Here is a 13,087-nt window from a genome sequence, read left to right on the forward strand (position 1 = left end):
CACTTCTTTTATCCAAAATCTGTTTGGATTAGCTTTCCTTAGAAGATCACATAAAGTTTGTGGATCAACGGCCACAAGAAGATGCAAAAAACAAAAGCTTTGAGTAGGTGCACCTGAAGAAGAAACATCCCAAACAAAGATGAGTTCTGTAAAGCCCGATCTTCACTAGGTGGCACATTGTTTGCAATGTTGCTGATAAACAATCCATATAAGCCCATTCCAAATATTAACATTACAGTTCCAGTTAAGTAGACATCTGCCCATACAAAAAGATAAAAATCAGGCAACCATAATAACCTGCAAAATCTGCACATGCATCTTTTTGTAATGCTTTATGTCATTGTATGTGCAGATTTCTGCACAGCCACAATATGGATTCATTACATCCACAATACAATCGACAGACAGGTTGCAAATTATACTCTTTCTTTTCTTAGTTTTTGCGCCTCATCAAGAGCAGGATCATAGCATCATTCAGATGCACTGAAGGAGAGGTTTCTCAAACCAGCATTAACAAAGTTATGATTCATCACATAGAAAAGGTTAAAGGGTTCTATCATGAAAGAATGAGGGATCTCACAGTTAATTGTGACAAAGTTAGAAATCGTCACACAGAAAAGCTAAAAGCCTCTTATGAATTATCATCATTTCATAATGGTACACAAGTTGAAACAATCCAGTCATACATGTGAATGTGAGAAACTTTCAGAGAGCCAACTTTAATATGCCTAGCTTCAAGGACACAGGTTGTGGTCAAAGGCCTATGCATCCTTACCTAGACTCAAGGTGTGCTTCCCAATCACTTCCAAGGTGATCAGCAGCAAGGTATGGAGGTCCTACTTGATGGGACCGATGAGTATAAGAGAGAATGTTTTCAAGGATGATAATTCACTAAACCAGCTGTCCATAACACGCAATTTTGCATGGGTAGAATGGATCAGCTTGGGATTCACACACACTTTCTACATTAGGCTGCTGGTGGACACACTCAATAACTGATTAATTATGTGAGCTTTTACAATTTAATGTCCTGAAGGAAAAGATTAACAGAAATTACTTTTGTTCCAGCCCTAAGAGTTGGCTTCACTTTTCATTTGATCAATATGCATAACACGTGATCACTTACTATTTTATATTCTGTATCTCTTCTTATTCTTCCTGTCTCATCAACGGCACAAGGGCTATAGCAGCATTAGAAGGCACTAAAGGAGAGGGATCTCAAAAATGATTCCTCACAGAAGGCTCTGTTATGAATTATCATCCTTGCACAATGGTGCACAAATGGAGACAGTCCCATCATACATCTGAAGGTGAGAGACTTTCAAAGATCCATGTTTAATATGCCTAGCTACAAGGACACAGATTGTAGTTCAAGGCCCATAGATCATTAGCTAGATTCCATATGTGTCCCCACAGCCTCTTCCAACGTGACCAGCAGCAAACCATGGAGCTCTTTCTGCTGACTGAAAATTTAAGGAGTGATGAATATCGGTGTGCAAATCCCAAAACGGCTCTCACTCAAATCATTCACTCTCCCTCTTCATTGCAGCCTGGTGGATGCTCCCTGTCTTTGAGCTGCTGCCGCAACTATCTTGGAGTTCCTGCCAATATACCTAAAGGTCTGCCCAATCAGATGCTCTTGCTGCGCACATTGGCATGCCCAGTCCATAGCAGCAGCTGTCCACTGTTTTCCAGGTTCTACCATCATAGAGGCTATAGCCATCAGCTGCTGCAGTTAGAACATGCTAAACAGCTGCATTTTCATGCTGCTATCTACTTGGGGCCTGTCGCCCAGTTTTGCAACCTTCCATCCACGATCTTCAGCAGTCCTCATCTCATTCAGGGTGCTGCCTTCTGCATTTTTTCTGCTTCTGCTATTGCAGCCCAGTTGCCCATACTTTGGTGCAGCCAACCCGCCCCTCCTTGAGGACTTTCTGTCAGCAGACAGTTGTTTTGCTGCTGTTGCAGTCCCTGCACGCTACTCGCTATCTTTGTTCAGCTACAAAGGACTGTGTCCACTCCCTTCACGACTGTTCATATTCATCTAGTGTCTTCTTTGATGTCCCCTTGCCCAAAGGACTGTGCCTCACTCCCTCCACAACGCATATTCTTCTACAAGGGCTTCTGCCTTTATTAGCCAAGACAATGTAATCATCTCAGGCCACTCTATCAACTCTAAACTCCTTGGTTCACCCCTCAACTGTGGTCCAAAAGATGCACAAGCCTGAGGCCATCGTATCATCATTAGATTGCATTCATCATTCATCCATTCTATCTGTTTCTGAATTCATTCATTGCTAGTGTTTGTCATTCAATCTAATGTCTCCACTGCAAAGTGTATTGTTCTATTACATGATATCAGAGTAGAGGTGCTCTCAAAACTAAAGATCCTCATTTTCTGTGAAGTACACAGGTTGCTAGGAGCGACAAGGCCATTTTCAACTCTCAATGAACTCTACATCATCCAAATGTATGGTATTCAGATGGGATTCAGTCCTTCTGACTTCTTTGGGAGGTGAGGGAGGTGGCAAAGGTGCATCGGCAGGTGGTATCAAGACATTTCTATTCCTAATCAGATTCTCAACCATCTCTGCTCTGAACAGAAGAAGGTCGTCATTTGTGCAATTTGCCAAATGATCACCCTGCATAAAATTGTACAAATTGAGGCTAACTATAAAGTCGTTAATAATATGCTAAGTTCCTCCTGTATGTGGCCTTCTATCTCATCAATGTAGACACAAGCAAGTAGGGAAGAGGGGTCATCCCTGCTTCATTGGGCATCTCACTCAGACCACCATCCTCTCATACAATGCATAGATACCCAAAACCATGTCCAATGTGATCTCCAGTGTTTGTAACCTCTGTAGTAATCTATATAGTGGAACTGTATCAAATGATTTGCAGAAATCCATAAAGCAGAAATAGAGTCTTTTCTTCCTTACTTTCACCTTCTGAATCATGCCTCTCACGTCCAGCCAGACCTACTACCCTCAATCTCCCTCTCTTAGCATATGCCCTAAGCTCCACCTTCATCACAACTCCATATAACTTAGCTAATGTATGGCCCAACATGATGATCCTATAGTTACCAAGATCTACGAGATCACCAGGCTTGTGGATGGGCACAATGGTATGCATGGTCCACTCACCTAGGGAGCCTTCTACTAGAGCCTCGTTGAACATAAAAGCAAAGGGGGAGGCCAAAATGTCCCCATATCATTTGTGAAGAAGGTCGATGTGGTAGGGCAAGACTCCAGTGGATGAGGAATCAATGTTTAGTGTGGTAAATCATTATGTCCCTTTACATAGGAGTGCCATGTCACTAATGGGTGTGGGGTGACATGGCTCTTGCAACTTGCACCATGCTATGACTACATCTCCGCTCATGAATGAATGGTACAAATCCCAATATTGTGCCTCTATATGCCTTGTTGAGTTAAAAATGCATTATCCTCACTTAAACAGCCCCAAAACATGCCTACTTAATGAAAGAACCACCTTATTTTAAAAAGAAATGCCATCCTAGAGAACTATTGTGTCTCCCATGCAAATTCCTAATTTGGGTGGCCAAAACTTTCTATAAATAGGCATGCAGTCTACCACTCTCCCTTAATCTCATTTTTGCAAGTATCACGTGCCATATCTTTGCTGCCCACACCCCATTCACAGAGGACATCGCGGTCAGAGTCTTCCATTGTTGTCTGCTACCATTTGGCACTTGATTCCAGCCTCCATCACCCACATCCAGCTATTGCCTACTACTCCATCAATGCCACACTTACATTTGCTGCCAGGCATCCATCCCCAATTGCTGATGTCATCATCTAGGCTGTGTTTATAGATATCAAGGGTCTTTGAAGCTGTCGCCATCATCTAGTTGCTATCACCTTGCATTGATTGCCTGCATTAGATCTTCTCTCTCCCCCACAAGGTCATCTACACTGTCGTCCACCTCCGAACTTTTCTGTTCGTTATCTCCAATTCTCTCTCCTCAAGTACCTGCATTTTTAGCCTCTATCTCTCCTACACTTCCGTCTATATCAGATCTAGCCTTCCTTGCTTGCATTTACTAGTGTTCGATACATGGAGGTTGCCTTGCTACGTTTTAGGATATGTTTGAAGTATGACACACTCACCACCTCATAATCTCTACCTTGATCCTAGAGATACGAGAGTTTGAGGTTCAATTTTCATTGCATAGTGTGTTTGCTACATGAGCATTGTATATTCAGTATTCATTGCGTTCACGGTCTCTAATTTACCCTAACCCTAATTGTGTTTGGCATTTATCAATCTATGTTTTGTTGTACCATTGGTTTTGTGTTTTCTACATTTAGAGCATTTCTTCACACAATATCAGAGCTAGGTACTCTCTGAAAAACCTTAGCCTTTGATCAAAAAGCTCATTCGGGAAGGCAGGAAGAACACAAGGGTCAAATAACTTCAAACACATTCACACCACTGCTCAAGTCTCCACAGCCAAACATGGACAAAAACAATCAAGAGTGGGCCTCCCAGCTTGCTTCCGCCCAATCTAACATGGACCGGACTATCATGGATTCCATAGACTATATCAAATTTTTGCCATTGAGTATAATCTCATCCTTATACATAGGGCTCAGCAAGAGGTTGAAGGTGAACTTGAGTTTTCTCCTTTAGATTCAGTGCATAGAACTAATGATCTTGCACAACCTTCAAAATCTCCATTATAGATTATCCATCCGCAAGTGGAACTTGGCTCTGATTACACATCACTTCCATAGTATATATTTTCTCCAATGCTAGGTAGTACGAACCCTATTATTTCAGATTCTATGCTAACTGATTCTGTATTCTCTATTGGACTTAGAAAGTTTTGGATGATATATTGTAGCGTAAGTTACCTCGTGTTTACCCACCTATTTCTATCATGTTTTACTTGCCAAGATTAAATGATATTAGAACATGATGTGCATCCCCATTTAGGAAAGTAAAAGATCGTGCGATGGTACTTTTCCCCAGAGATTGATTACAAGCTTGCTCTTCTTCCTGAAAATAGTACATGTTTGGTTTTATGGCTAATTGAAGCACATGCACATAGTCTGATACTTCATTTCTAAATTAACTGAAATTTATTAGTCGAGGAAATGAAGAAGACGATGGTTTTTCCATTGCTAGTTGGATTGGGGATGCTCATCAAGTAGGGAATCTTCAAAACAACCTTTGGTTTCTGAGTAATGAGAAAGACAAGTATTTCTTTATGAACTCAAAACTCCGTAAGAAGTTGAAAGAAGAACTTACAAGTATTCCTTCTCTTCCTTTTCCTTCAAATGATTTTATTTCTCATGGTCAATTTGGAATAGATGCATCTTCATCTAATGCATTTAATGGACAAAAGAAACCAACTATGTTTCTCACAACAACATCCATCACAAATCCATTTGGGTTCCCACCGCTATCCCTCCCTTATCTTCCCCTGCACCTTCCTTTCCGCTTCCATTAAGTGCACCCCATTATCCACCACACACTACATCAGGGGGTTCTGCACATTTAGGCATAACCTTTAGGATCTCTACATACTCATTTTTAGATGGTGTACCACTAACGAATACTTGACCTTTCCCACACACTCTTTCAAGTTATCCCCTTGAGAGTGCATACCAAACATATGAGTGTGGATCATTTGGTACCGCAATTTATCTCTATGACATTACCTAGTGGACCATTCGGTCATTATGTTGTGCCCCCGCCCAAATTTGGACAGGGCTATCTTGTCCCAATGTCTCCATCTCCACCTACAGTATCATATGATCTATGTCCATTTTGGTACCTCCACAGTAATCTATACTCATTGGACATCAACAACCTATTTCTATCTATCCACCATGACCCTTTCCTTCTTCTTATCCACCACCAACTTATCCTCCACACGATCCCAACTATCCTCCAAAGCACCTCATCATTCTAGCTCCTCATCCTCCAAAACTTTAAAATCACAAACAAGGATGACTTGAAAGTCAAGTTGGCTGGGTATTGGTGTCTCCTCGCTGAGTTCTCAACTACTGGGACTCCTAAGTTCCCTAACAATCAAGTTACCCTATTCCTTAACAAGCTACCGAGAAAATATTTCCATTTTGTGCAATAGGTGATTCCACAGCCTCAGATGCCCACATTTGATGAGTTTGAGTGTCAGTTGTTGCGTTACACACATATGTTTGATCAATTTCATAACACATCATCGATAGAGGCGACTCTAGTTGCGTCTTCTCAAAGGGGGCAACAAGGCAAAGGTTAAACAAAACTCGACTCAAAATCAAAAACAAATTCAAAACAAGGCTAGTGAATCCCAAGAAACCACTCAATCTACTCTTAAACTTGGATGGCAGAATGTATCTAAGAAGAATAGATATTGTCAAAATTCTCAAAAGGCTGGCCATTATGACAACAAATGCCGATCTACAGCACGAGGCACATAGCCAAAGTCTAAGAATCAAACCCTTACACTTACATCCTAGCTAGATAATCCCAAATAAGGGAAGCAGGATAGTGGCAACCCCCAATAGGGGCGGTGGTGAGGCCAAACCCACATTATCACCGATCACTCATCACAGTCGGCGAATTACTCAACTCTAGAGGTTTGTCTGATTGGTCTACAAAGACCCACATCACCTCCTTAGAGACATATGATACGAGCCGTGTTCACATCTACAAGTTGCCTCCTAATGAGGTGCTTGCAAAGGCCCACTCATCACAGCAGAGTACCTCAGCACACCTGTTTGGCTTGTGAACAATGGAGCTACCCATCACATGACTCCTATGGTGGACATTTTCATTTCTCGGGCCCTTACAACTAGGAGTGTTCGCGTAGAAAACAACTCCTCTATCAAGATTCAAGCCCAGAGTCACGTCAATTTTTCCATTGACCAGGGTCTTGATCTTGCTTTGTTGGATGATGTTTATCATGTCTTTTTACTTGGGGTGAACTTGTTGTCCATAGTTGAGGTCTTAGACTCTCAGACTGGTTTAATGATTGCTCAAAGCAAGGCACAACCTAGTGGCCTTTACCACAAGACTCATTTTCTTACCGAGCTAACTGCCGATGATTTGGAGTTCCATCACTTCCAAGCTTTAGTGAATACACGGGAGCCCATGGACTCTAAGCATCTTTGGCATCACATAGGACATCTTGGCTACTACAACTCTCTTTATGAGCTGTCGCATTAGGGGATGGTTGAGGAACTTCCATACCTAAAACTATCCCCATAGGTTTGTAAAGCATATCAGCTAGGTAAGCAACATCATACACCTTTTCCTCAACAATCTTACTCATGCTGTTGAACCCCTTAGGCTCATTCATGTAGATCTTTGTGGTCCCACATCCAGTACTACCTTAAATGGCAAGCTGGACTTCTTTTTAATAGTGGATGATTTCTCTAGATACATATGGGTGTACTTCCTAAAGCATAAGTTAAAGGTATTCACATATTTTAGTGCTTGGATGTTGTTGGTCCATAACTAGATTGGTCGTCGAGTGGATACTATGAGAAGTGATTCTCATGTCCAGTTTACCTCCCACAAGTTTTCTGAGTTTCTACAAGAGCAATGCATTGTACACCAACTCACCTCTACTCACTCCCCAGCATAGAATGGAGTCGTAGAGCATAGGAATGGGACTATCATGAATATGGCACACTCTATGCTATTCGTAGCAAAGCTTCTTGAGAGCCATTGGGTTGAGGATGTTTAACACTTCTGTGTACATCCTTAACCGATGTCCTACTGCGGTGGCCCCTAAAAAGACTCCATACAAGGTATTCCTTGGCTCTTCACTTATTATTTCTCACTTCAAAGTTTTTGGTAGTCGTTCTTATACGCACACTCTTGATGATAAGATAGGAAAGCTCACCCCCTCATGTCGATCTCTTGATCTTTATGGACTATTCCTCTAAAGCGAAAGAGGGATGTCATCTTTGATGAGAGGAATATAGTGTAGTCCTCTAGAGTCTTTATCCTCACCTCTACTCACATCATTTGAGATAGTGCCTATTGAGCCAGGTCTAGTGTCCACTGCTACCCCAAAATTTCTTTAAATAGGCATGCAGCCCACCACTCTCAGTTATCTTCAGAGCTTCGGCTCCAATGTATTAGCTTTGTTCACTTAGCATGATGCAATGCTTCATCATCATCTTCGTCTTTGTTTTCTAAATTTCTCCTCTCTCTGTGTTTGCCATACAGGATAGTGCGGTTATCTTCAGAGCTTCGGCTCCAGTGTATTAGCCTTGTCCACTTAGCATGATGCAATGCTTCATTATCTTCTTCTTCTTTGTTTTCTAAATTTCTCCTCTCTTTGTGTTTGCCGTACACACTACAATACCTTCTAACATGGAGTGCCAAAACTCGCGGCTTCTCTCCCAAGGTTCCACTTGGGCCTTTGCTGTAGGATACATACTTCAGCCTTCAAACACTTATGGCCCTTGAGTATTTACTCTCTGGACATTTCCCATAGTATGTACTTGTTTTGCAGCATCAACTGGTCTTAATCTATGATGCATTGTTCATTATGTTTTTCTAATGGCGCAGTGTGCTTTTAGAGTGTCTTTGGATATTTTTGAAGTTGTTAATTTCAGAATTATGAAAATTTTCTAAATTTACCTTATTTTCAATGTGTCACCCCTTCAAAACTTGTTCCTGGTAGTTATGCATGCATACAACAAATTCCATGCCACGAGCTCAAAAAAGGTCTAACAACAAAAGCATGTACCCCTAAAAAACTGGAACAGAAAACACGCCTTCTTTTTGGCTCACACATTTATGACTATACCCAAAGTAACTTGGATAGTGCTTTGATTAGACTCTTGATAGACAATGGCTAATGTTAAATGAGCCAAAGGCTACCTTGATCCAAAATTGCCTCAAGCCTAGTGTGGGCACCATCATTTTAGTTTTTTGGCACAATATGTCAGTGTAGAGGGTGAGGAAGATTGTGTTTCATGCTTGCAAGTTCCTTTAAATGTTAGTTGTCATTATGTCTTAAGTCTATACATTCGATCAAGTAACCAAGGCGAAAGCGTGAAATAAAGAAAATATGGATTGCCAAATGTCCTCTTCGAAATTGTTGAATCTCACCCTCTTTAGGCTTGGATCTGCCAGCCAATGGTTGAGTGAACTTTATCTGCTCATGTGTCTCAAAGCACAGTTGCAACTGCATGTCCTATTACCACCAGCCAATCCCCAAATCTACCATCATTCTCTGGCCAGTTCAATGTCCAAGCCTGAACCCCATAGTATTTGCCAAACTTTCACAGTCATGCATATGGAAATTATGCAAGTTATTTTGAGTACTCCAATATCGAATCGAGAAACATGCCTCTCCAACTATGGTAGCAATTTTAGTGCTTGCTATCTAACCTTTTTTTTGAGCTTTTAAGATAGTGATGCCTATGAAATGTGAGAATAAACAAAATCACAATTTACAAACTGGTCAAGGCATGTTTGTGGCAGGACTTTAGAGTCTTTTGGATAATAAGTGTCTGCCCACAGCCTGTAAAAAGACAATGTTTTAAATAAGAAACACTGCCATTTGCTATGTCAGTTTCTACACTCACCAACTGCTTCAACAAGCTGTAGAACCATTTTTCCAGTGTGTACACCATCTAGGAACATTGTGTAGAATGTCTTATATGACTCTGCAACGAACACGCATCCCTGGTTCAATACCCCAGCTCAACAAAATTATCAGTATGATCATCTGTATTCAAAAGACAATCTTACTTGTTCAGATGATAACCATAAAAAGAAAGAACATTTGAATGTTTATAAAGGAGCCACAGCTTAAACCTTTCATTAAAATTTCTTGTAGATCCAATTTGTAAGGTCATATACAGACCATGTTACAGCTTAGATATAAATATTAGAAGCATAATGTGAAGCTGAATTGTGGCATTCATCAGTTGAGAACTGGATAGCTTTCTCACTCATCCAATTAAACAGAAGACCAGTATGATTTCGGATTTTGTGCTCTCTTGAATGTCTATTTGATGATTAGTGATGCGATTGCCTCCTTTCATTAGTGGTAATACGATAAATTCATTCAGTCTGAGCTTCTGATGTCTATTTGATGACAGGTGACGTTTTGTCTCAGGAGTTGAACTGATCCAATCGGACCAATTCAGCATTAGTTATTGTTCCATCAAATGAATGGAGATTTAAATGTTTGAACATTCGTATCCAATATTTTAGTATGCAACAAAGTATAATATTTCTATCAATAGAAAATCTACATAGGCATCAAAGCGATTCATCAGTGAATAACCCAAAACAGTCAGAGACACACCCTCTTTAGCATCTTATGGCTAACTTTAAGTCCATGGCTCTTCTTCATCATTGGTCTAAGTAAGGCTAATATCTCTATAATACAAAAATCAAAGCGATTCATCAGTGAAAATCTACATAGGCATCAAAGCGATTCATCAGTGATGAATAACCCAAAACAGTCAGAGACACACCCTCTTTAGCATCTTATGGCTAACTTTAAGTCCATGGCTCTTCTTCATCATTGGTCTAAGTAAGGCTAATATCTCTATAATACAAAAATCAAAATTGCATCAGGTTTCCACCTTATTTCTTTATTCATAGCCACTCTATTTCTGTTCTTCCATAAGCATCTAATAACAACTGCATTGATAATAGTCCAGACTTCGAAAGCCTCTTGGCCTAAGGACACCCTTGATATTCAAAAAGTGCAGTCTTGAATCCAATGCTAGCGTTGAGCTGTCCCATATAAACCCACAACGTAACTAAATTCCAGAGGCCCCTCACGGTCAGGCAGAACCACAAAATGTGAGGCATGCTTCCCTTTTGCCCAAGGCACAGAAAACACTATGGAGAGACTTGCATGAACTTGTCAAGCCTGTCTTTGGTGCAAAGTTTCTTTGAGGATACTTTCTGTAGCAGAAGATTGAGTTTGGCAGAGGAAGTGCTCTTCTAAGCCTCTCTCATCCTGCACTTCCAAGTTCTCCACTTAGTCCAAGGGAATAGGTGCTTCCATTCTTCTTGAACTTCGATGAACATATCATCTTTTCTGTTATCGAAGTCCTTTGCCTTCAAAGTTTCCATTTTGGGGTAATCAAAGATCTCAAAGGCAAGTTTGGCCTGCCAAGGGCCAGCATGGATTAATGTTCCACTTTTGCTTGCAACACCTCACATAGCTAACTCCTCTCTGCTTCATTAAGGCCATATCTTCTTTAAAGTTCCACTAAACCAATCAGATGCTTACTTTGGATGTCCTAGACACTGAATCACCTAAGAGTACCATTCTTGGCCAAAGCCTTGGATACCTTCCAGTCCTTGCTGCAGGTGGCACTCTGTCTTGTGAGGCAAACCCACATGATTTGAAGAAATGATGCATCTCCTCCTCTCACAGTATCTACAGCCAAGCTGAAACCTTTTTTATTCCTTTCAAGGCCTTCAGCATAGCCTGAGTTTCATCTAAGGCTGAAATTCTGAAATTGAGCTCCGCAAGTGACACATCTTTCCAATTGAGGCCTTCACATCAACCCTTGACAAGGCAATGTGAAGAAATGCTCCAAATGTAGAAAACACAAAACCAATCGTACAACAAAGCACAAACTGATAAACACCAAACACAATTAGGGTTAGGGTTAGGGTGACTCAAAGACAATGAGCACAATGAATAATGAAGTGAATGAATACTGACTATACAATTCTCATGCAGCAAACACACTATGCAATGAAACTGAACCTCAAACTCTCATATCTCTGGGATTAAGACACAGGTTATGAGCTGGAGCATGTGTCGTACTCCAAACAAATCCCAAAACACAACAAGGCAGCCCATCTGTCGAACACCAGCAAGCGCAGCCAGGGAAGGCTGGATCTAATGCAAATGGCCGTGCAAGAGAGAGAAATACTAAAAAAGTAGCTACCTGAGAAGAGAAAATTCGGCAATAGCTAGAAGCAGCAAACGATTGTGTAGAAGATGCAGGCGACAGATGGAGGAGAGAGAAAACCCAGCACATGCAAACTATAGATGATGGCGAAAGTGACAGTTAGTAAACGATAGGTCCAACTGATGGCAACAGCAATAAGCGCAAGGACCTAGAAGTAGAGGAGACAACTCTAAGGTATCAGGTGACAGCTGTAGGATGTGGGCAAAGGCTCGAACCAAACACCAGATTATAGCAGATGGCCGAGGGAAGCTCTTACCACAATGTCCTTGGTGAATGTGTTAGCAGAGTATTTGTCAACTCATGTGTGAGTCTGAGCTTGATCTGGGCTGGGCATTTTTATTAGGTATTTTAGGTATTTTCTGGTGTGGCATTTTATGCTAGTGGAGCATTTTATGCACCAGTCGGCCAGCATTAATGCTGTCCGACCAGCATTTATTGCTCCCCACTTTTCAGCCTATTTATACTCAGTGGCTCCTCCTCAGTCAGTCACTTCACTTCACCATCTGCAGACTCTGTGGAGAGAGGAGCCAGTGCCAGTGCCCACGCAACTAGTGACTCACTGTTGTATGCGACTGTCTCGTATTCAGATATATGGATTCCATTTCCCGTGCATACATCTGAGTTCTCATCTGTATCGTATTCTTTTCTTTTTTCTTTTTGTCTTATGTTTCAGTAGTTTATTTCAGCACATGTTTATGCTTCCACCGCTGCTCCACTTCTGACATGGTATCAGTTTTCAGGATTTGTGTTTCTGCTGTGTTTTCTTGCTGATTTCAGGACTGTTTTGTACCCCTGCTGATCAGGCGACTGCTGTAGCAGCCAGGCGACCTGTTTTGGGGCTGTTTTCAGCCTGCGTTTTTTGCAGTTTTGCCATCGTCTACTGCCTACGCACCCTCTGCTGCCTGCATTTTTCATCTGCAGCTGCTGGTGACAGTTTTCTATCTGTTTTTCTCCAGTTTACAGCCTGCGTTTTGCTGATTCAGCGTCTCTCGTGGCTGGGTGACTGTTACTTCAGGCCGTTTTTGCTGTTTTTGGCAGTTTTTGACTGATTTTTTGACTTTCTGCAACAGATTTTGTCTTCTATTGATCAGCTTTTGGGTTATATTGCATGTGAACTCTCATTTTCTGCAGTCTGTGCT

At 41.3% G+C, this 13,087-nt stretch overlaps 1 protein-coding gene across 2 annotated transcripts in view; it reads right to left on the reverse strand.

The window, feature by feature from the left end:
* Window positions 1–13,087, reverse strand: part of LOC148019137 (uncharacterized) — a 71,309-nt gene that overhangs the window by 9,722 nt on the left and 48,500 nt on the right. The window contains exons 3-5 of one of the 2 annotated variants that reach the window (XR_015687527.1): window positions 9,585–9,684; window positions 9,106–9,251; window positions 118–256 (exon numbers count right to left, since the gene is read on the reverse strand). Coding sequence is in view for 1 of the 2 variants with exons in the window: in XM_087660663.1 (XP_087516789.1) it covers window positions 114–256; window positions 9,585–9,684 (243 nt within the window). In the remaining variant the exon portion in view is untranslated. Of the gene's footprint in view, window positions 1–113; window positions 257–9,105; window positions 9,252–9,584; window positions 9,685–13,087 lie in introns of those variants that run through there. The other variant, XM_087660663.1, reaches the window with a different exon arrangement.

Source organism: Lygodium microphyllum, chromosome 20 (genome assembly GCF_053477565.2).
Source record: "Lygodium microphyllum isolate KBCC chromosome 20, Lygodium_microphyllum_v1.1.10, whole genome shotgun sequence".
NCBI classification, from domain to species: Eukaryota; Viridiplantae; Streptophyta; class Polypodiopsida; order Schizaeales; family Lygodiaceae; genus Lygodium; species Lygodium microphyllum.